Source organism: Arctopsyche grandis, chromosome 4, assembly GCF_051622035.1.
Source record: "Arctopsyche grandis isolate Sample6627 chromosome 4, ASM5162203v2, whole genome shotgun sequence".
In the NCBI taxonomy this organism is placed as follows: domain Eukaryota; kingdom Metazoa; phylum Arthropoda; class Insecta; order Trichoptera; family Hydropsychidae; genus Arctopsyche; species Arctopsyche grandis.
Window position 1 is genome coordinate 13,275,960 of NC_135358.1, and position 24,455 is coordinate 13,300,414.

Sequence of the window (24,455 nt, forward strand, 5' to 3'; positions counted from 1 at the left end):
TACAGTAACCTAAGAAGACAAAACAGTGTCAAACGTTTGCCAAAAAAGCACCCCAAAGTGTAATTAAGTCAAGGGCAGCACGCGAGCGTCTCGAGAATGTGACGCAAACGAACATGGAAATGTATGAAATTTTTCTATGCCTTATTTTCAGATGCTACTCCGACGCAATGTGGCAAGAAAGGTTTGTGTAACCCTTCCGAGATTTTTGCTCCATGTATATAAACACATAATATTATCTCAACTATTTCATCGATACCATCTTACCTTTACCTTAGATATGTATATTTAACGCACAGGCACGCCAATTTAAGTGGGTGCGTTTATGTCACCAATAACAATAATATTTTAGTACATTTTACGAAATAAACAATCACTTTCGTAGTATACACAATTTTATGTCCATTTTACTGCCGCACGAAATCGACATTGTACTTCTGAATATGTACTGGCGTCATTTCGATACATGCGAAAATAAATAAAAAACAATATATAAGCAAATGAAACTATGAAATCGTGCGAACGACTGCGTAATGCGATAATGTGAATCGCATTAGTGACCCCGTAATAAATAGTCGGCTGAGTTCGACGTCGAACTTTCTTAAATGAAAATTCATTACAGCAATATCGGCCCAAGTAATAAAATATAAATCAGATCAAATTATAGGGAGATGTGAATTTTATTATTTAAAAATATATAAGAAAATCGACTCAAAAAGAAAAATTGCCGCCAACGCATTGAAAATGTTTTTCAGGAAGTGATTCAAAGCAAATGGTAAAGACGTGTAGTATGTGCGAAATCAAATCCGAGCCATTTCAAAAGTGAAAAAGTTAATTTATTTCGGTGTGCGTTATAAATCCGACAACTTTTTTTTTGTATATGGTGAAAAATAATAAAGAGGAGAAATGGACGAATCCCGAGTAAAGAATTTTCATTTTCCAAATATAAAAAAAAATTATTTTACGAAAATCTATACAAAAAAATAAACTAAACAAATAAAATTTTCAAAGAAATCAACACCGAAAACTATGTTGCTTAATTATTTTAAACATTCAATGCCTTTAGTCAGCATTTAAGATTGATATCAAAATATAATATACTTTTTTTTACTTCAACAACGTGTGAATCATGCAACCAAAAAAATTTCACTTACTTCAATAATTACACGACATACGTATGTTTGTATGTGTATATTGATAATCAGCGATAACTAGTTAAGAAAATAAATACGTATGTATATGTATATATATATGTATATTAAAATATCGAAAACATTTCCCGATTCTTAAAAACTATAAAAAGTTTTTTTCAAATTTACATACTAAATAAAAATAATATAATTTAAATTTAATGTACATTTTAGTTACATTTTACAATCTTACATATTTATGAAGACTGTAATTTGATTGGTGAGCTTTAAATAACGAGTAAGAAGAATAAAAGTATAATATAGATTTATATGCTAAATACATTTATAAAAATTCGAATGAAACTTAAATAAAGACACGAAAGTGAAAGAAGCCGTTCTTCCCTCGAAAGAAAAGACACTAAAAAGAAAAACAAAGGGAAGAAAAAGGGTTATGTAAAATGGAGTCATTTTCACGGGAAAAAAATCCTGGCATTATAAATTTTATGAAAAATTAAAAATGTATTTATGAAATAACGAAAACCATTTCAAATGCTATCAAAAATTTCTAGTCAATGAATTATGCGCAATTCATACTTTCAGAGAACATTCACATCATGTTCTTAAAATGTATACTAGTGTCGTTAAAAGTGAATCGAAATGCGATTGAATAAGATAGCAACAAAACAAAAAGACACCACGGACTACGAGAGGACAAAGAACAGTAGACGAACCGGCGCCGAGCAAAGCCCGGACACTACTGAAGCCCGCGCCTTCCGGACAGAAGGCTACGCGCAAATTACACGCCCATTTTATGTACATATAATGTATGTATACATGTAAGTATGTATATACATACAAATATTGTCATCGAAATTATTAAAAAAATAATAGCCGGATTTTATTTTCATTCGAAAAATAAATTATCAAGAGTTTGCACAATCGTCCGATATACATATGTATATGTACATATATACATATAAAAACATAATTATTGAATATTCGAACAATACAACATATTTGTCTGTAAATACATTAGATAAGTTTAAATTAGAAATGCGGCCTACCTATAAAGAGAAACTAAGCGGACAAATGCTCCAGGGCGAAAATTATTTGCGAGCACCAACACCAATGCGGAAAATGTTTATTATTGAAATTGAAATAATATTTTTCTATAAAAATTTTGTGGAAAATATTCAATCGGAAAATATTTACGTTATCTCATATTTCACGATCTAATTATTACACAATTAAAACTAGTAATTTCACAATTATAAAAAAATTGATTTCGAATAAACAACATTCGACTTAAATCACCTCTTTATTCGTATTTTACTGTAATAAAATATATAGATACATATATATGTACATACACGATATACCTACATATATGTATATATGTATATTTTTACAGATTTTCAGTTGGCTTTAGACTTCACATACAGCGATATAGCTTAATTAAAAGGGTACAAACGTTATATGTATATTATATTTACATATTATATTACACGCATATATTTTTGCTCGGGGCGTTTGAAAGTTTCTTGGGCGACTTTAATTTTAAGTTTGAAACGTTTGAATGAAACGAAACGTGGAAGAGGTTTTAATAGCTTAAAGTAAAATCGGTTTTACGATAACGTTTTCAAAACATTCCAATTTCAAAAGAATTTGTATTATATGTACCTACATATGTATGTATGTATAGAAAACATATAATTCACAGGTGGAACATTTTAGTGCGATTCTTATTTTTTTCCCCTTTTTTAGAAGAAAAAGCAAGGTGTGAAAAACTACTTTCAGAAACGAACTCAGCCACAGTTCCATTAATCCGTCGATTGCCTTCTTAATCAATACGGAGAACCACTTAAGGCCGGCGTCGAAAAGATCTAGAGCGGCTGATTCGCGCTTCTTTTGAGCGCCATTCGACGTGGATTAAGGAAACCTTTGAAGGAGACGCTCTATTCCTTCAAGGTAAATGGAAGTAGCCTCGCTGTTTGCCGGTAAGCCCTGAAAGTGTGTAACCTGTTTCCTTCCCTAGGCCAATATCCCAATTTCTGATTCCCGTCTCGTCGGGGCTTACACGGCCCAGCACCAATAAAAGAGAGCAACCCTCATGACAATAGTAATAAATCGGACGTGACGTTGTAAATGCTATTACTGTTATTACGTCAGAAAAAAATGACGCATTATATCGAGACAATTTATACAGGAAGGATAGTGATCGTATTGATCCTTCTTCGTGCTCAAATTATCAAATTAGATCACACTCCCCGACGCCCTTCGATCTTGAAAGGATTTCACTTAAACCAGATGTGCCCACTATTTTATTCGTGTTATCTCCATAGTTGAGCAAGTAATTTTAAACTGACTGAAAATTCAAAAATAGATTCCACTCTCTCGGTGACTTTCTCCTTTAGTGTATTCCTTTAGTTGAATAAAATATACAAAATTACAAAGGAATATATAAAATTTAAATCAGTCTTATCATTTAAGAATTCAGTAATTGCATCTGACACATACAGTTTCAAACAAAATTGACTCATTTTTAGCCCTATATATCTAAAAAAAAAACTACAGAGTTTTATTATTATCAAACTTTCATCACAAAATATCTCAAAAATTAAAAAAAATTGTATGATCCAAACCACAGTTTTTACATACATATGTAGATATATTAATAATAAGAATGTAATATAAAAACTAAATGCAATAAAGAAAAACAATAAATTTTTTTTACTATCTCGATTCACAATAATCATAGGAAATAATCGTAAAAATAGAAAATTTGGCTCTTAAATAAATATGTACACCTTTATAAATAAATTATAAACTAGCTTTATAAATTATAGCATCCAAAATCTCTAAATTTGAAAATAAAAATTTAAGCAAGCAACGGGTTAAACGGCAAACGCATATCTATTTATCAACCTAGAAAGCTATGGGTATATGTATACATATGTATATCCAATGTATTTGTTTTGCAAGTACGACACTGACGCCACACTTAATGAAAAGATAATATTCATTAAATCCCACCCATGTACCAAACAGCTTCACTATACCCACACATAGGGCTACATATAAATATACATTTTCCATAAATAAAGACAGTGCTCTCGTAAAAACGAGTCAATTCACATACCTCCAACATCGTATAGAACTTAAACAAATTAATTCAACACGATCGATCGGTCAGGACCAGTGTGATTGAGCCGGACTTTATAAATTACATACATATGTATACTCAATTGAGGGACACTGTATCCAAAGTTTCGTAACACAATTGGCGCGAAAGTTTTCATAATAAATCACGCGACGGCGAAAGCTCGCAAAATTTCGAATAAACTCGAACAATGAGAGTTTTCCGTCGCGAAAAGTCGAATGAAAAGGAGATCCCTCCTTTTGACCTTCGGCTCGTTAATTCCCATTTAGATGAAGTCCCGTTTGAACTCGAACATAACATACGCCCGTTCGGGGATGGTATGTACATATGTATGTCGTGATTTAGCGCATATTGTAATGTCGACGACGAAATCGCGATCGGTTTCAAATTGCACTCGCTTGCATCCCATCCGTTCGTCGGAGGATTTGCTACACATCCCCAGAGCGAATTGAGCACTCGCTACATGCCATCCATACGAAACGTTGCGAAAATCAATATTGACGTGGAGCTTTCGAACTTAGATTTGTGAACGTTTTATATACATACATATGTACATGCATAAGTGTACTAAGGATTTTGAAATAATAAACAAAATTTCATTGGACGAATAAGATATATCCGACTCTATTTCGTGAATATTTTTTGCATATATTTATTTTGACATTAGTGCCACCGATTGCCCTTAATCGACATGTATGATCAAACTTGTACGTATATATGTATTTATATACTATACATAAATTTCAATAGTGTTTAATATTTCAAAGCAAAACTGCTAAAATAGTATATATAAACAATTAAAATATGTTGGTTCAAATTTAATTCATTCTGGTACGATTTGAACTATGTTCATCCGACTTAAGTATTCGACTTTAACATTCTATTCATTTAATATACACGTATGTACATATATACGTACGTGTATTCGTTATAAATACATGACCATACTACGTGGTACAATATAATTATTCGACAACATTATTTTTGTATGTATGCATGTATTTCAATTGAATCGTATCTCAGGACTAGAATTTCATATATTCAGATGCAAAATTCGGATCACTACATTTCTGCCTAAATTTCTCGACTTTCATTCGATGTATTCCGAGATAATTTATCAGTTCGTTTGTTCTTTCATTCATTTCTATCTTGGTCATTTTTTACCATCTAACAACGTAACTAAATTTGTTTCACTCCTTTCATTTCTCTCTTTCGACTAGTACACATAAAAATAACTCATGCTTCTCTACGTGTATACCAACTTTAAATAGTGCACAAAGAATTGACACTGATGGGGCAGTATCAATAATTAATGTCAGAAAAGTCCTATGTATAATGGCGATCGATTTTGTAGAAACAAGATGATAAATTTGATGAGTTCAGCTATCGATAGTGTATGGTTCCAAAACTAAATAAAATTCTAATATTTATACAATAAAAATTTCGAATTGTTCAAACGCAAAAATAATTATATACAAAAATATTTTTCAGCATTTTATAACATATGTATCTGCTTGAATAAATATTAGAGTCTTGCATATAATATTAGCGATCGATCGATATATGTATATATACATATAAGCACACCGTGGTGATTGCATCGATATGACTGATGTGTGGTCCTAAAATTGGAACAGATGTGACCCAGGTCCCTATTAAAACCTGCATAAGGAAGAGGGGCAGAGATAGGTGAAGGGTAGGAGGAAGAGAGAAGAATCTTCGCTACCGACGTTTACCGGGACACTACCGAGTGCCGAACGTTTGGCGAAAGCCCAAATTTTCGAAGAGTTCGAACGGCAAGGACGTTCCTTCTCCTCCTCCATATAACTCCACATGATAAGTGGTACACATAAATTCTCCAAATGTAAAAAAACTTCCAGTGTGGTAGCTTCTTTCCCTATTTTCCACTTTTGTTTCTTACGGTCGCAAAACATTAAACAAAAATATCAATATCTCATTTTAATAAGTCCCATTTTAGGGTGACATTGGAACATGAACACGGACTAATGTTGTTTGACAGACGCACGAAACTGATAAATCAAATATTAAAAAATTTTGTACATGTGCAATGTACATTTGCATCGGTAATATCACAAGCATTAAATGCCACCATACACATTTGTATATGTATGTATAGGTATACATATGTATATACATATAACATCAACTAAATGTAATGTTTATGTTAATGGTTTTCTAAATATAATGGTAAATATATAGTTAATATTTTATCGAGCAAAAACAATGTTTAATATGGCAAATAATTTTAATTAAGAAATTAATGAATCAGATTGGATAGCTATTAAATTTTTCAATCAAGAAATTAATTACGTTGTAATACAACATTTACGTATGCCTTCAAACCACAAATTTTCCTTACCTCACTTCAAGGATACGTCGACCTAATTTGGAAAAAATAGCACAATTTTATTTTCATAATATAAATATACATACATACATAATATGTATGTATGTATTTATAATAAGTTTGAATAGAAATTTAATTATAATCAAAAGGAAATACGAAGGTTGAGTTCTCGACTCATTAGGACCAAGAGTTTATAAACTTCCCATTGTACCTACGACACTGTTTTATAATCACAAACAAATTAGTCAGCGTGCGTATATTTCGGGGTACACCTGTGTATTTCGTCGGCCAGCGGTTGCCATACTTTATGGTCCACCGGCCATTCCAGTTAACCAAATTACGGAGGCTGGCGCCCCGTAGCCAACATTCAATTTGCAACCCCTGACCCGTATATCACTAGAGTACGCCCCTGGCTACGGTACCCCGGATACGAGTTTATGTATATGAAACTCGTCTTTGACTAAATACCGTAAACTTTTTTTTTGGACGAAATAGAGACTCTAATAACGCATGTAACTGTATGTACACTCACGTTTGTTCCATTAAAATAATAATATTAAAAAAACAATTACATATATGTGTGTATGTACATATGTACCCAAATATATAAACTTATGTATAGAGCCTATATTTTTCTTTTACAAATTACCCAGATCATCCCATTCGAATTTGCGATTTTGTACGAATAATCATCTTATTTCTTCGTCTTATACCTTTGACTTTTTCCTAAAACTAAATTCTACGGAATCCAATTTCCTCCTATCTCTGTTTGCCAATGGCCAAGTTTGTCAAACTTGCTAGTGACATTTTCATTCAAAATATACATTTCTATCATTACTTTCTCAAAATATTTGTCTCAATTCTATTGAAAATAAACAATCAAATAAATTTATGTCAGAATAAAAATCATTTAATTAAAAAAAGAAAAATACATCTACAATGTATGAAATAGTTGACTGTGAATTTTAGTAAAAACCCAAAGTTGAATCAATAACCAACCATTATAGTAAGCAATAAAATCAATTTATAATTGTGTAATTAAACAAAATAAAATCGGATAATCGGATTAATTTGTTTTAAATACGTTTATGATTTATTGCAAAAATAAGGGCGCAAACTGCAAGCGACACTTACAAGTTCTCTTAATTTATTTCCAATATATTATACATAACGAAATAAATCTCGTAATTATTCTACGCAAAAGAGATGCAAGATCCTGAACGAAATTATTCAAAAACTCTCTTTTCCCAAAACTCCTACTCAATTTTCATAGTGAATCTCTACTTCAAATATTTAAATTCGGTTATTGTTTTCGCATAAAGTTGGTAACATCTCATGTATTAATGCATACAGAGTCAACTACCTCTCAAAGTGTGAAACCATAATAGAAACCGGGTATCTAAAATTCAGGCATGCATACATACATATATATGTACATACACACATACACTAGTGCAAGAAACCCGTTTATTAACAGCTAGATTTTTTTTTCAACACATTAACTGAATGAAATTGGCATCTGAATTTTCATTTTTTTTAACCTCAGAAACCAGGCGAGAAAATAGGAAAAACTTTTAGGGAAAATATATTCACGGAAAACTATCGCAGTAATCGTATATTTCGACGACAAAGGGGGAGCGCACGAACTTTGACGATTTTGGCGGTTTTTTGCACTCGGATACGACGTGCGATATTCAAACAATCGCCGACAGTTCAAGAAACTCAAAAAAAGTACCACGAATGAGAATGATAATTAATTATCAAACTAGAAACGCTCTGGGCCGTAAATTTCACACGAATATTCACAAGCACTTGAAGTCGAATTTGACAAAACTTACACTGAATATACATATATAAATGTGTACATACATTATATTTATTTATTCAAACGTATTCGAAAAATTCAGATTTATATTATTTAAAATGTCTTATTTGTGGGCTTTGAATAATTTAAATATACAATTCAAAACTTTTGTGAGAATTTAACACACTTAATCTTCAAAGGTTTACTCTAAGACTATGCAAAACATTTTACAAAACTTTTCCTCGGGTATGCTAAGTGGAGTTTGTTGAAAATATTACGCTCCAATTATAATACATATATCAATCTTTTTAATATCACTTGTATTAAGAATTAACATTCTCCAAATTAAAATTTCAATTTGGCGACACGATTTTGTTCCTAAAATGAACTTGAACGTTTCCAGTAAAATGAAATTGTTTGGTAGATGTAAACACCATAACTTGACCAGATAACGAAACGCTCCCGGTAAAGTTTTCAGAAGGCCTATCAAGCGTGCGTAACAACTGGGTGATTAATGCGCAAATCTCATTAACTGCTCACAAAGGAAGTCCACCGGCAGATCCTCGAAAAGGAGACGAGGGATCGTAGCACCTGGGCCAACGAAACCATCCCCCACCTTATTCCGTTTTTAATCACTTATAAAACGACACTGACTGCGATTTATATACAGACAAGAAAAATTCACATAATAAATCAAGCTCGTTTACTTACACCTAAATTCACTTTCAGGCCTTTAAAAATGCTTATTAAAATGAATGATTACTAAAGTGTTTAGACATTATAAATGGATTCATATTTATTAATAGTTAAAACAGATTTTTTTAAGACAAAAATAATTATAGCACAATCATATCTAAATCGTCTTCAAGAAAATATGAAATAATTACTTAATTAAATAAATTGAATTTTTTTAGTAATATGAGGTAAAAATTAGATGGAACTAACAATCAGCACTTAAACTTTTAAGCCGTCGTGTCATTTCATATTAATTTTATAAAAATCATTTTTATGTACATTTTATAAAAATCGCAGTGCTAAAACACAACATAAAAGTATACAGCAAAATAAATGTCTTCTTTAGAAACTTGTAACGAAGGCAATAGCTTAAAGTTTAATTTTCTCTTCGTTTTCAATTAAGAACGAGCGCAAAACGAGACCGTCCCCCTTTAACGCGCAATTTGCTCTCACTGCCGTTACAAATACAAACACAGCGGACAAATTTCCGCGAGTTTCTTAAATTTCCGATAGTCAACGGTGTTCCTTCTATTCGCCAATGGCGTAATCCAACTTGGAACTGCTCTCCGCTGTGAGGGATCAACCCCGTAACCCCGACGGTACTGCAGGAGCCGTTTGTTCATCTGTGATTTATAATATAAAATTTGAATAAAACCGTAGTGAAAATTCATTTCGTGTGACCGGAATCATAATAAAGATGAATATTTCAGTGATTTACGAGCCGCGCCCGAGGGATGTTTAGAGGTTAACATCGAATGCGCGCTGTCGATAGTTAATTGCCAGGCCGAATCAGGCACCCGAATAATTAAAATATTATTCAAATATCCGAGTCCGGTCCGCAACGGGTTGAATTTGATCGCCTTTGTGAGAGGTAAAAGAAAAGAATAAATTCGGTGAAAATAAAATAATGTATAAGAAGACTAGGTCGTTTCTAAGCAACGCGCTGACAAGATATTGCCGCAGGGCAACGATTTCAAAATGGCGTCAAATTAAATATAACAAACAAAAAAATTGCAATACAACAAAAGTATTACACATTTGACAAAATATATAAGGTAACACTATGCATCGTATCGGAGTCAAAATTTTCAACAAATTAAACAACTCGTATCTCTGACAATATGTAAAATGTAATGTCCCAAGTACTTTAACTGCAAAATCAACGCGCTGGTGATTAAAAAATTCGGAATTCCGGTTCGATGATAAATTCGCGATAAAAGTTTGCGTTCCGAAACTGCCATCCAATAAATCACCGAAATCCGTTGATTCGGTCCGACCCTTAATTGGCGATAAAATCTTGTCAGAAAGGAGATAGAGGTGAGGCTGGAGATCCTTCCGCAGAAAAGACTACGAGTACTGAAAGGTCATAAATTGGTAAAAAAATTTTCAAAAATGTCCTACAAAATAAAAATGGTCCGTTTCCCACGTGTAGGTCTCGCGTAGACGTTATTTATCATGACAAACTCACTTGACACTTTTTTTTTTTGGTTGTTTGATTAATGATGATTTTCATTTGGGTTGACAGGTTCAAGTGGATTTTCTTATATTTCCCATATTCATTGAACGTGAAATAATTTTTAACTAATAGTAAAGATACGCATTTCATGAATAACTGATATTTTAAATGTAAAAAGATAAAACTATAATACAATGTATACCAACCAGACTTATGAACTTTCAAACATAAAGAAAAACAAATATTTTCAACTGCAATCTTACAATATTGTATCGTTTAATTTTGTAATAAATTAACTCATTAATGTCTAGATATCTATCACTTAGACTTGATTATGAAAAAGCGGTTTTAATATTGAAAGTAATAAATTTAATAAATACAAATGAAAAGCGTTCAAGATTTCATAATCGAAAATTGTACTCCGTTCTGCTATGTTTTCAAAAACTAATTAAATTTGAGCTTTAATTAAAACCAATTAGCAATCGTCAACACTACCAGCTATCTCGAGGAAGCATCTATTAAATTTACTTATGACAATAAGTCATAAATACCATACGCCATAGTAATAAACAGACAGCACGAATATATGTATGTGACGGTTTCGAACGGCAATATTTTCAACTTATTGTACCAGAAGTTTGGATTCACTTTTGAATGAAACGACCGTATATCCTATCATATTATATAAGATAATCCGTAAAGGATGAAAGGAACAAATCATAAATACGCCACAGCGTCTTATCACAACGTTGCAGATAGAACAATGTATGAAAGAATTTACAGGCGACCTTTGTTCCGTAACAGCTTATTGCCATAAAATATGATAACTTCTTTGTCAGTAAATTAGTAGGTGTATTCTTATTTAAAAAAAAAATGCAAAAGAAAATGTAAAAGACAATTACGTTGATTGCGATAGTAGTTTTAAATAAAAAGCTGACGACTTTAAAAATCTGATGACTTTAATAAAAAAAAGCACTCAGACTAATTGTTGAAGCGAAAGACAAATTAAAAATATGATAAAAAACCACTCGACATGATATCGTACAAATTTTCAGAAAAATTAAAATACGATGCGCGGTATAAAAGCGTGCCTAATAAGAAATCATTGTAAAATAAAAAAAAATCGCTTTTCGACTTACTTTTTAATGTAATTTAATTTCGTACAAGCTTTTGAGTGGTATGGGGACGTTGTCACTCGTCTCTAGGGGATTTTACAAATACTTCTAAAAGCTTTTTCTCAAATAACAAAATGAATAAAAATCAATCGATTCCGTATTGCGTCATACCATAAAGGTACAATATGAAACTCGAATGTGAGCATTCGCTATTCGCAACACACTTTATAAATGCCAAATGTTCTTGAGTTTACACGACACACATTAACTAAATTTTAAGAATTTTTTTCATATATTTCACAGCTCCACTCTTTTTTAACATATTACTCGAAGCGAATCACGTATTCTATCACAGATACTTTCTACATATACGTTATAGAATTATCATCGCGGCCAAAATTGTTTAAATACCCTTGACTGCATGAGACTTTAATGATATGCAATTACTTATAGTAATCCAGACCTCTCCTAAGCACAGGCTCTTGGTAAAATCAGAATAAGTAATGGATTTAATTTCAGAATGATTTTCGAACGATTCTTCGACACAAATTTTACATAAAATGTTTACCTACATGAAAATTGCATAATTTCGGCATTATGTATGTTCATATGTAGTGTAGAGATTTCGACCTGTTGGGATTGTGGTCGACACCCTCTTACGTCATGTCATAGGCAACCAACAAGCCCATAAATCTCTCTCATAATAACGCACGCATGCTCTCTCAATTAGATACAATTCATCTTGTGTGCTTACTGGTTAATTAAGATATACATACATATACAATTTCCTATGCACAGGTATTATTCGAGTAACAATACAACAAAAGCGTTGACGTACGTTTAAGTAGTTAGTAGTATTATTATTCCTGTTCTTTATTGCACGGTAATTAACGAGGCACGTTCGAAAAAGTGGAAGCGTGCCACAAAAGGTTCGCCCCCTCCCATTCCCATCAACCCTGTAATCACCCCAGCAGATGTTCGTTCGCGGTTTATCCCAAAACGTTGTCGTGGACGATGTCAAGTGGACCAGTTTTAACGAGATAAGACGCTGCTGCCGAATAACCCATTAACGCTAACGTTCGACCGCAGCATTAAGTCTCCCCTATACGTGTATTGTGTTCGGGAATAATATGAAAGGGATGAAAATCGAAGCAAAGGCGTGGGGAAAAATTGCCACTTAAGTGCTTACCCGTAAATGCGGCCTGGTGAGAAGATCTCGAAGTTCGGTAGCATGACGGGAATTTCTAAGCCTGGCAATCAGGTCTCGACAGCGTGCTGATGCGTCTGGAGCTGGGGCTCGTCCAGCCACCACCACTCGACTGCCAATACGGTCATATAACTAGAAAAATATTATAAATCAAAATTATTATTATTCCATATGCACATCTTTCTACTTTGCTTAATAAGATTTTTCAAAATTATTCTTTTGATAATAAAAGATAAAAAAAAAATTTCAACAAATAACACCACCTAGCGAAGTTTTGGCTAACTCTAACTTCACGTAATGTAAAATAGGTGTCCTGAAAATTTTCAGGTTTTCAGCGAGTATTATATTTTCATAAATTAGTTAGAAGTTGGTCGCATAGATGGCAGTAAAATTAAATAATACATTTTGAAAATTAAATTAAATATATTATGTAGTCCTTAAAAAACAATTATTTGTATAATAATAAAGATTATAAATTATGACGTTCAAAATTTTTAGAAATTAGCATAATGTAAAACTCATAAACGTTGTATATATGTATTTACATGTGTTAAGACTGTACATATGTATACATAAGATATAGAAATAAGTAAATTAATATAATTTGAACAGATGGACTTGTATTATAAATCATTTTGTCAATTTTTACATGAAAGGAAATATACGGTTACTTGTCATAAGTACGCAATTATGTGAAAAGTATCAATGTCAGATCGATGCCTCAAAAGAAAAAATAAAATCGAAAAAGAAATGTTTACGATATTTATGAAAGAAATTTCGAGTAAAAGGGAAATCTATCGCCCAATTTATTAACATTGGCAAACGTGCTTTGAATGAAAATGTACTTTTCCTCGCAGAGTAAATACATTCCGTGACTGAAATCTTTTATATAAGAGTATTTAAAAATTAAGCGAAAACAACTCCAGTTTTTCAATTTTTTAATACACACATGAAAATAAGAAATCGAACAACCATATTTGTAATTAAAAAATAGGAAACGCACTTTTTTTTTATTATTCAATGTTTCATAACTTACAGAAGATAGTTTAATTATTTTTAAATACGTTAATCTCTATTTCTAAAAGTTTGTACTTTTGTATATAATTTGTAACTATAAGATATAAATAAAAATCTTCAAAACCCAACCAGATTTATTCCTCAAAAATAAAAAATACATGTATTTACTATGTATGTACATATATGCATAGATACATTTTTTTTCTTGTATTTTTTTATAATGTGTCTTTTTTGTTTTGTATTACTTTCTCTTGTGAAACTTATGTATGCATTAATACCTTGGAGCCCTTGGCCGTGCCACCGACCGAAGTAGTTTTAATATAATTAACCATTTTATTAAATGGCGACTAAATTCAATGCAATACATCGTACTATTCAATTAATTATTCATTTATATTAATATGATACAGAACGGAATTGTTACATGCATGCACATGCGCTCGAAGTGAATAACAAGACGCATGCGCTCACCATGTGATTTATTTTTCACACCGCGCTTATCCGAATGCGGAAATACTCTCGAGAATTACGTTCATACATATATGTATATGTATCTAAGTATGTATATCCCCATATTTTCGACATGATCTTTATGTTAATCTAATAACAAGACACTTGAATCTTATAAATTGCGGCAATGGAATGAAAATAGCTTATCTAATGCCGGGTTCACACAGAGCTTTGATGGGCCGCATCATAATGGAGTGAAGACACGCCAATCTATCACATCAAATCATAAATATAATATTTTCGAGTTTTACCCTCTTTACCATCATCAATCATACTAAGACCGCGAAGGAGTTTTTCCCATCGGGATAAAATACATGTAATTTTTTCGATTCATTAGCTATAAATGTATCACCCGGAGACAAAAACCAATATCTCACAACGAAACCGTTTTTTTTTTTTCACTGTTTTTATAAGTTCAATTTAAAATATTTTTTTGCAATAATACCTCATTTTCTTTATTTTACGTGTATGTACTGCAAAAACATAACATATACATACATTTTCACAATACATACTATAATTTGATGCCAAAAAATAGTACACTATATGAATATGTACGCTATGTGATGACAGATATCATACTCAATAGAGCGGATAAACTTATGCTACTAACAATTAGAAGATACATATCTATTACAATCGATAAACACGTGCTGATATTAACAAATCAAAACATTGCTATATTTAAGCATGAAATACTTGCGATATAAATGTAACCAACAAATATCTGCGACAGTTGCGGGGCAAAAACAGCCCTGGCAAATTTATTAATTTTCCCGTAGAAAATGGCCTCTTTAGGATAGAACAAAAAAATGAATAGACGTATAAGGCGGATTATATTGTTCGGAAAGTTATAACAATGATACTTTTTCCTTCCCGCAGGAACATATTTGTCTCATTACTTACCACAACAATGCCATTACGTCTTATATTATACCTATGGTAGTGGGTTGTTTTTTTTTTTCAGAAATATGAGGATACCTACATAATACGTATCGTGCGTGATTACGTCGATTAGCAAAAACGTCTAACAAATTCTTTTTTTTATTCATAAAAGGTGCAAAGAATTATCAAAACATAGGGGAATAAACTTGGGTTGGCAATTGATTAATAAATAAAAAGTTGCGAAAATTGTTACTGAAATTAAAAATAATTAGTAAAAGATGCAAAGCCCGACACGTCCACTTTGGTTATTAAGTGTCTGATTTATATGCAGAATCGCTTTGTACCCTAGAAACAGAGCTGTACGGGACTTCAATAAATAAACAGGATCGTTGCCTTTCGGCGGCAATATATCCAGGTTACAGAGTCAAAGGGCAACGTGGTCGAAGACCCTTCTTTCATTAAATGACTTTTCCTCGTCCTGGTCGGAGTGAAAAAGTATTATAAATACAAATCGTGTACACGTAGAAAATGGGATAAACCTGAAGGAAAATAAAAAAAGAACACAATCAACAACACTGGACACATCTGAAGTCGTCGGTGTTAGTCAAAAACTACAAGAACCCATAGAAAATCCTTAAGAACAAGTTTCGTTAGAACACTAACGAGCTCAAAAGCTCGACTAGTAAGTAGTGCGCAACTTACTTTACACGTCGCGAACTTTGATGTTTGAGAAACTGCGGCAAACAACACACTGCAATGGCGTCAACTTTAGGCTTTTAACCCGAGTGTAAAATTGTTAAGTGTAGTAACCATTTCGGGTGTGAAAATGTAATATACGTCAAGCAGTACATCAAAACGTAGGGAAACATCAAAATTACGTCGCACTGAAACATCAAAATGAAGAGAGAAATTCGATTTATTCACCTCTAATAATGAATGCAGCTGTCGATCTGATAAAAGTCCGACGAATAGATCCGGATCACAGGATTGATCTTGAAGACAGCTGATGTCATCAAGGGATTCTAATACTTGGTTCACGGCTGCAACACAAATATAAAACAAAATATTTATATACATTATATATCAGGTAAATTACAAATATAAATATATACACGTATGTACATGTGTACATGAACGGACACGTTGTCAAACACATAAATGCCTGCTGCACCAAATTAGGGTTATCTGATATTGAAATTCACTTATCCGTAAATCGGGGCGATTACAACTATATACATACTCTCAAACGTTCAACCGCGAGTGAAAAACTTTAGAATAAATACAGAAAATATATTTATTCAAGTAAATTATTTCACTCTTAGAATAAATACAGAAAATATATTTATTCAAGTAAAATTTATAATTTTCTGAAATTACTTATTTTTTGGAAAAATAACAAAATATCAACGACAATTACGAATTTGATGGAATACACAATACATACGGATTTTGGATTTTAAGATGAATTCGAGTATGTATGAGACTAACACGTTCTTAATATTAATAATATGTTTTGAATTAAAACATAATACATATTTATACCTATGTATGTCATTAAAAATGTCGTGAAAAATGGACTTATTCGTTCAAGAATTATTATGATAAACAGAAATTGTTTATAATAATAATTCTCCTTTGTATTCCTATCATTGTATATGTACATACATACATATATGTATGTAAATCTTACTCCAACAGGAAATTGTATTGTATGTATTTTTTTTATATTTAACGGCGATACTAAATAAATTTATGTCACGCGTTCACATTTATATCAGTAGATTTTGATCATTCATAAGACATTTTTTTTTTTTGATATTTGTGCCAAACAAGAAAGATGATACATAATAGAAAATGTCGTACCGTAAATTTTCCATACATTTCCTTCGGTGTATGTATGTACATATGTACATACATATATACAATGTTAAATCAGAGCCTATCGACGATTTCATGTAGTGAAAATAAAAATTTGACACATTTACGGCGAGAATTCATCAAAACGATAAATAACTTTCACATGTAATATATCAGCATATTTGAGATCATTGAATCCATTAATTATTCGAATAAAAAATACGACGTATTATAATGATGTGTAGCAGTAAATAGGTGGTCCCCATGGCCACAATCGGTGATAATTATTCACTTCCGAATTATTTAACACGAAGCAAAAGGGTGATAGAACTGTGCCAACTATTCAGTATGTGGTGAAATCTCAACATTCCCGGGGAAAAGAAGGAAGATTGAAACGCGGTCAAATTAGAGATTAAGTTCAGTGCGGAATCTCCTTAATGGAATGAAACTAATATAAAAGAAGAACACCGGAACAGTACAAAGCCCCGCACCGGAAGGAATGAAAGAATGGCAACTAGGGGAAAAAAAGAAGCGAAAACTAAAAAAGTTACGCGGTAAAGAAAACGGAATCTGAGCCGTGCTCCTCCGGCTGGCGCGGCATACAAGATAATAAATCTCGTGTTTTTTTTTCATTCGCAGTTCAACAATCGACCTAAAAAAAAAGAAGCATTGAATTTTTTGCACGAAGAAATTCGCACTATTTCTGCGGAGAATTCCCTTTTTTTGGGCCACCGCTTAATGAGCGGGCCGACATCGTAAAGTGTTACCAAGATTACCCCTTTCACGATCATTGCCAACCTAACATATTTTTAAATTTATTTTATATTAGAGTTTTTTACAAGTATTAAAGTCGACAACGACTTAAAAGCTTCCATAGTTTATAAATCCCTTACAACATATGAATATAAAACATACATATATCAGGAACGCCTAACAGGTAAACCCCAATGCGCCCTCCTAGACAATAAATTACAAACATTGCAGCGTGTTTTATTACCTAAATCGCTGTATTTCGAGAGGCTGATGAACACGAAATTAACAATTAATTAATCCATAGAGACATCTATGGATTAAGACTTGTACATAATTTTTTACATATTGTACATAAATCAAATTCAAATATTTGTGACATAGCGGGTAGGATGGTTTGTGCCAATTTGATGGAGGTACCGTTTCAACAATAAAATCAGATAAATTGAAATAAATTTAAAACTCTGATAGGAAACGACTTGGAGTCACAAATATCCAAGTCTGACCAGCAACATTAAATATTACAATGAGATCGAACCCGGTAACCTCTCGGTGCTAAAAATGAACGCAACCACTATATCTTTTTATATGTTATAAGCAAAATAATACTATAATGGACTTTTTCATATAAAAACAAATTCCCATGTTATTACAAAACTATCTAAAAAAATTGTTCGAAATTTGAATTAAATATACCAAGAAAACAAGTGAATTTAGGAATAGCGATCGATTTACACTAAAAATGTTTCAAACAACATCTCACCTGAAGACGTTGCTTCATCATCGCCACAATCAGAAAAGCTATCACTCGGCTCTCGATCAGGATCATCGCAGTCTGTCCAACGGGGACTGGCCACAGCCGCAAGGACAGCCCCTCGTAGCTTTCGACGAGCATTAAATTTCTTCAATTCCTCAACAGTTTCGCCTAAGTGGATCCTCATTTGCTTGTCTCTATCCTGAAATGGAACAACGATCGTGCAATATTTTTTCATCTCATCAAATATAAATAGCACCTTCTCAAAACACTCACCCTGAGCCATCTGTGATTGAGTACCTCTTGTATGGTAATTCTATGCGTGTGGTCTACGGTGAGCATTCGCTTCACCAAATCTTTGGCCGCGTCGCTTATACATTCCCAATTGGGCGAATCAAACTTTAAAGGAAAAACATTATATTTTTATAAAACCAATCATCTTTATTATAAAATTTATGACATTAAAGCTTATATGGATTATTATTTGTACGATGGCATCTAAAAAAAATACTTGCAGTAATAATGACCAACAAATAAATGTGTCGTTTACATGAATGGAACAACGAATATTCCAGGAAAATGATTACCGAATACTACATTATTACTTCCACATTATCTACTATATTAATAATAATCGCCTGTGACATAGACTTTGTAACCAGGAAACGGGATATCGTGTACTGCTGTGTGTGTTGGCTTCATTCCATAATTTTATTAAATAAATATGTACATACATACACACATACACATATCCGACCAATCCAAACCCATCTCGCAAGCCTAGCCCGTAGTTTATTTATAGAAATATTAGTTGACTGTTGCATACTTTTGTGCACTTGATAAGAATTGAATTTTTGACATCCATACAGTGAAAAGATCACTCACCCCGAGCTAATTAGTTATCGAAATCGATTTTTGCCGCTGCCTCGTCTCATTTCATATCTGAGGAGACGTAAAGGTGAACGCGAAATTGAACAACAACATGCCCAATATGGCGGCGTTGAAGAAAATTATAAAAACAAATATAATAAAACAAAATAATATTATATGTCGGCGCTTGCGCATTGGCTGTTGTAAGCCTTATATACATACATACATATAATATGTACAGTATACGTATGTAGATACTAACTTAATTTTTGGAACATTCATTATGCATTAAACTTTTACAGTTTCAGGTGTTTAGAAAGAGGTGCTAGTATCATGTACCTATACAATTCATACCTTCCTATGAGAACAGTGGGATAAGAAGAAACGTACATGCATAGTATATATGTATGTACATACATACATACATGTATGTATTTATGTTACAGTTGAAGTGTATCTTTCAGTTGTAATATATTTTGACTAGTTGGAATATATTTCATCTAACCTGGTAAAAAACTATCGTTATAGTGTAAGTGTATTTTCAATTGTAATATATTTTGACTAGTTGTAATATATTCCATCTAACCCACGTAAGTTGATTCATATGGAGAATTACATTCCAACTGGTCAAAATATACGATGACTGAAAATACAGTTCAACTATAAGTTGGTACCAATTTAGATGGAGAGGTTAGGTTTTCGTGAAAACGTTACTTGACTAGTAAATTGATTTGGAAAGTCACATTTTTGTTTTGAACACATTCTTAGAGTTATCTTAATACGATACTCATTACCATAATTCGTGATACCTAGCAAATATCAACGCATTATTGAATTCTAAAACATTCTTAGCAACATCATAACTGTCAAAGATATTATATTACAACTGGCGCTCATTGTTGAAAGTGTATTTGCGCTTTTAGAGTTATAATTTACTAGTTGATTTGTATTCGAATATTAATTACCTAAAACGCCAGTTGGAATATACATACAATATATAGGTATTACAACTGTAAATAGACTTCGACTGTAACGAATACAATAAATTAAGAATGAACCTTAAATATTCACAAAAATAAATTAAAAATTCGACAAATTCTACCATCAGACATCCAAGTCCTGTAATGATATTTTTCAATTACAACCTTCGACTCCGAGCTTAGCAATTTTCATAAAAACTGCACGTGGTCGAGCATCAAAACACAATATGTCAATATTCAAATTGAAAAAATGCAGAATATTCGATTTCTGATTAAAAAGGTAAACAATAAACCAGAATCTATCTAATCTATAATTTGGAAAGAGACTTTGTATGTATGTAAATATCCTTGGTCGTCGTCGTCGTCGTCTTCGTCCGTAGATCGGTGACGTCATCGAACACGTGATTCGATTTTTTTTTTTTTCGATCCATGGGCGCCGATTTGTTTTTTTCGATTCAATGGATTCACCCCCGCGGGGGCGCAAAGCGAGTAGTTTCATGGGGCCCCGCCAGGGGCGCCACAAGGGGCGCAGCCCCGTGGGGCTCAAAAGGGGGCGCCACAAGGGGCGCAGCCCCGTGGGGCCCCGAAGGGGGCCCGGGGGGCCCAGCCTCATGGGGCGCAGCCCCATGGGGCTCAAAAGGGGGTGCCACAAGGGGCGCAGCCCCGTGAAGCCCCGAAGGGGGCGCGGGGGGCCCAGCCTCATGGGGCGCAGCCCCATGGGGCTCAAAAGGGGGCGCCACAAGGGGCGCAGCCCCGTGGGGCCCAGCCTCATGGGGCGCAGCCCCATGGGGCTCAAAAGGGGGTGCCACAAGGGGCGCAGCCCCGTGAAGCCCCGAAGGGGGCGCGGGGGGCCCAGCCTCATGGGGCGCAGCCCCATGGGGCTCAAAAGGGGGCGCCACAAGGGGCGCAGCCCCGTGGGGCCCCGAAGGGGGCCCGGGGGGCCCAGCCTCATGGGGCGCAGCCCCATGGGGCTCAAAAGGGGGCGCCACAAGGGGCGCAGCCCCGTGGGGCCCAGCCTCATGGGGCGCAGCCCCATGGGGCTCAAAAGGGGGTGCCACAAGGGGCGCAGCCCCGTGAAGCCCCGAAGGGGGCGCGGGGGGCCCAGCCTCATGGGGCGCAGCCCCATGGGGCTCAAAAGGGGGCGCCACAAGGGGCGCAGCCCCGTGGGGCCCCGAAGGGGGCCCGGGGGGCCCAGCCTCATGGGGCGCAGCCCCATGAGGCTCAAAAGGGGGCGCCACAAGGGGCGCAGCCCCGTGGGGCCCCGAAGGGGGCCCGGGGGGCCCAGCCTCATGGGGCGCAGCCCCATGGGGCTCAAAAGGGGGCGCCACAAGGGGCGCAGCCCCGTGGGGCCCCGTGGGGCCCCGAAGGGGGCCCGGGGGGCCCAGCCTCATGGGGCGCAGCCCCATGGGGCTCAAAAGGGGGCGCCACAAGGGGCGCAGCCCCGTGGGGCCCCGAAGGGGGCCCGGGGGGCCCAGCCTCATGGGGCGCAAGCCCTAATAGGCATTAACTAAGGGGGGCGAAGCCCTAGACGGCAATTAATCATGGGGGCGCGGAGGGGCGAAGCCCTAAAAGGCAACTGATCATGGGGGCGAAGCCTTAGACGGCATTTAATCATGGGGGCGCGGAGGGGCGAAGCCCTAAAAGGCATTAACTAAGGGGGGCGAAGCCCTAAACGGCAATTAATCTTGGGGGCGCGGGGGGCGAAGCCCTAAAAGGCATTAACTAAGGGGGGCGAAGCCCTAAACGGCAATTAATCTTGGGGGCGCGGGGGGCGAAGCCCTAAAAGGCAACTGATCATGGGGGCGAAGCCTTAGACGGCATTTAATCATGGGGGCGCGGAGGGGCGAAGCCCTAAAAGGCATTAACTAAGGGGGGCGAAGCCCTAAACGGCAATTAATCTTGGGGGCGTGGGGGGCGAAGCCCTAAAAGGCAACTGATCATGGGAGCGAAGCCTTAGACGGCATTTAATCATGGGGGCGCGGAGGGGCGAAGCCCTAAAAGGCATTAACTAAGGGGGGCGAAGCCCTAAACGGCAATTAATCTTGGGGGCGCGGGGGGCGAAGCCCTAAAAGGCATTAACTAAGGGGGGCGAAGCCCTAGACGGCATTTAATCATGGGGGTGCGGAGTGGCGAAGCCCTAAAAGGCATTAACTAAGGGGGGCGAAGCCCTAAACGGCAATTGCTCATGGGGCGTGGAGGGGCGAAGCCCTAGAAGGCAAAGGCTCAGGGGGGCGCCGAGGGCGAAGCCCTAGAAGGCAAAAAAAAATTTTGATTTTTTTTTTTTGATTTTTAAAAAAAAAAAATTTATTTTTTTTTTATTTTTTTTTTATTTTTTTTTTAATTTTTTTTTTTTATTTTTTTTTTTGATTTTTTTTTTTGATTTTTTTTTTATTTTTTTTTTATTTTTTTTTTTAATTTTTAAATTTTTTTTTAATTTTTTTTTTTTTTTAATTAAATTAGCTTAGTCATGTTTAAGCGGTTTATATTATAAACACTGAGCGAAGCCGGGTAATACAGCTAGTAAACAATAAACAATAAACCAGAATAAACACCAACTAACTATCCACTGACTGATTTACGTCTATCTTATACTTTGTTATTTCTTTATAATTGTATCGCACTGAATTTCTTACATTTGTATAATTTAGGAAACGGAATACGTGGGTAAGAAGTATAAATAAGGGTAGTAGATATAATGGTGTGAGCGAAGAGATCGAAATGGCAATGGGCGGGCTAATAGCTAGAAAAATGAACAAAACAAGAGCTAAAATGGAATGTAAAAGGGTATAAAAGAAAGGCCGAAGGAAGATAGGTAGACGAAATTAGGAAAATGTATGGGGTGGAATGGATGAGAGTTGCCAAAACAGATACGAATGGAAACTTGTTATAAAAGCCTTAGTCTAGTGGCTGCATTCAAATATTTTGCAGTCGTACAATTTGAGATATTGAGTTATTGCATACATACATATGTACATACATGTATGTTTTAACCACCTACAATGTACATAGGCCGGAGCAAATAATGCGAATTTTGGATTTCCATAGATTAGTTTATTCGGATCAATTGTGATAAGTTTTGACTAATGAATATTCATACTCCCATGATTATTTTAAAAATAAAAGTTGTCGAGAGCTTCCTTGAGTATATTTTTCTTTTTCTTTTTCGTGTAATTTTTTTGTTATTTAAATGTTTGGCCACAGTGTCGTTTTGGGCAACTACATTTTAGTTATATATAATTTAAGCTATTAGCTAATTTAAAAAATTAATAATGAACTCAAAAAATGTCGAAAAATATTACTGATTTTATAAAATCTAAGGAGGCCAAAACAGATGATTTTTCAAAAATTTTGTCGAGTTAAATCGAATAAATTTAAAATCTGTTCCCTTGATACGACGAAAATTTTCCACTAGGTGCATCGATGATAATCCAAAATTCACATTTTTCGCTCCGGCCTAATGTATTACATACGTATATGTACATAATTATAATATTTATGTCTTTTATTGAAATTTTCATGCTGTGATTATTTACTTTATAGCAGCGGTTTCCAAACTGGGAGGCGCGGACTATTGCCAGGGGAGGCGCCAAAACTTTTTAATAAAAAAATAATTTTCATACCATAATATCTACAAATAAATAAAACTTCATATCGTAGCTTAACAGTAAAAATTCAATGCATGAACGTTTATTTTTATTTTTCTTTCATTTTTATATATAAATTTAATTCCAATAAAAAATTATCCGGAGAAGAAGATTTTAAAAATTGCGGCTTTGCAAACGCTCTGTTTTAGCTAAAGATGCCCATTTAATTGCATATGTTCGATATGTCGCGGATAATAATATATAAGAAGATATATT

General features: G+C 34.6%; 1 protein-coding gene across 1 annotated transcript in view; it reads right to left on the minus strand.

The window, feature by feature from the left end:
* CASK (peripheral plasma membrane protein CASK) overlaps positions 1-24,455 on the minus strand; it is a 408,349-nt gene that overhangs the window by 297,285 nt on the left and 86,609 nt on the right. Inside the window, exons 7-10 of the mRNA XM_077429351.1 lie at positions 19,022-19,144; positions 18,755-18,947; positions 16,309-16,424; positions 13,016-13,104 (exon numbers count right to left, since the gene is read on the minus strand). Of these exons, the coding sequence (XP_077285477.1) occupies positions 13,016-13,104; positions 16,309-16,424; positions 18,755-18,947; positions 19,022-19,144 (521 nt within the window). The remainder of the gene's footprint in view (positions 1-13,015; positions 13,105-16,308; positions 16,425-18,754; positions 18,948-19,021; positions 19,145-24,455) is intronic.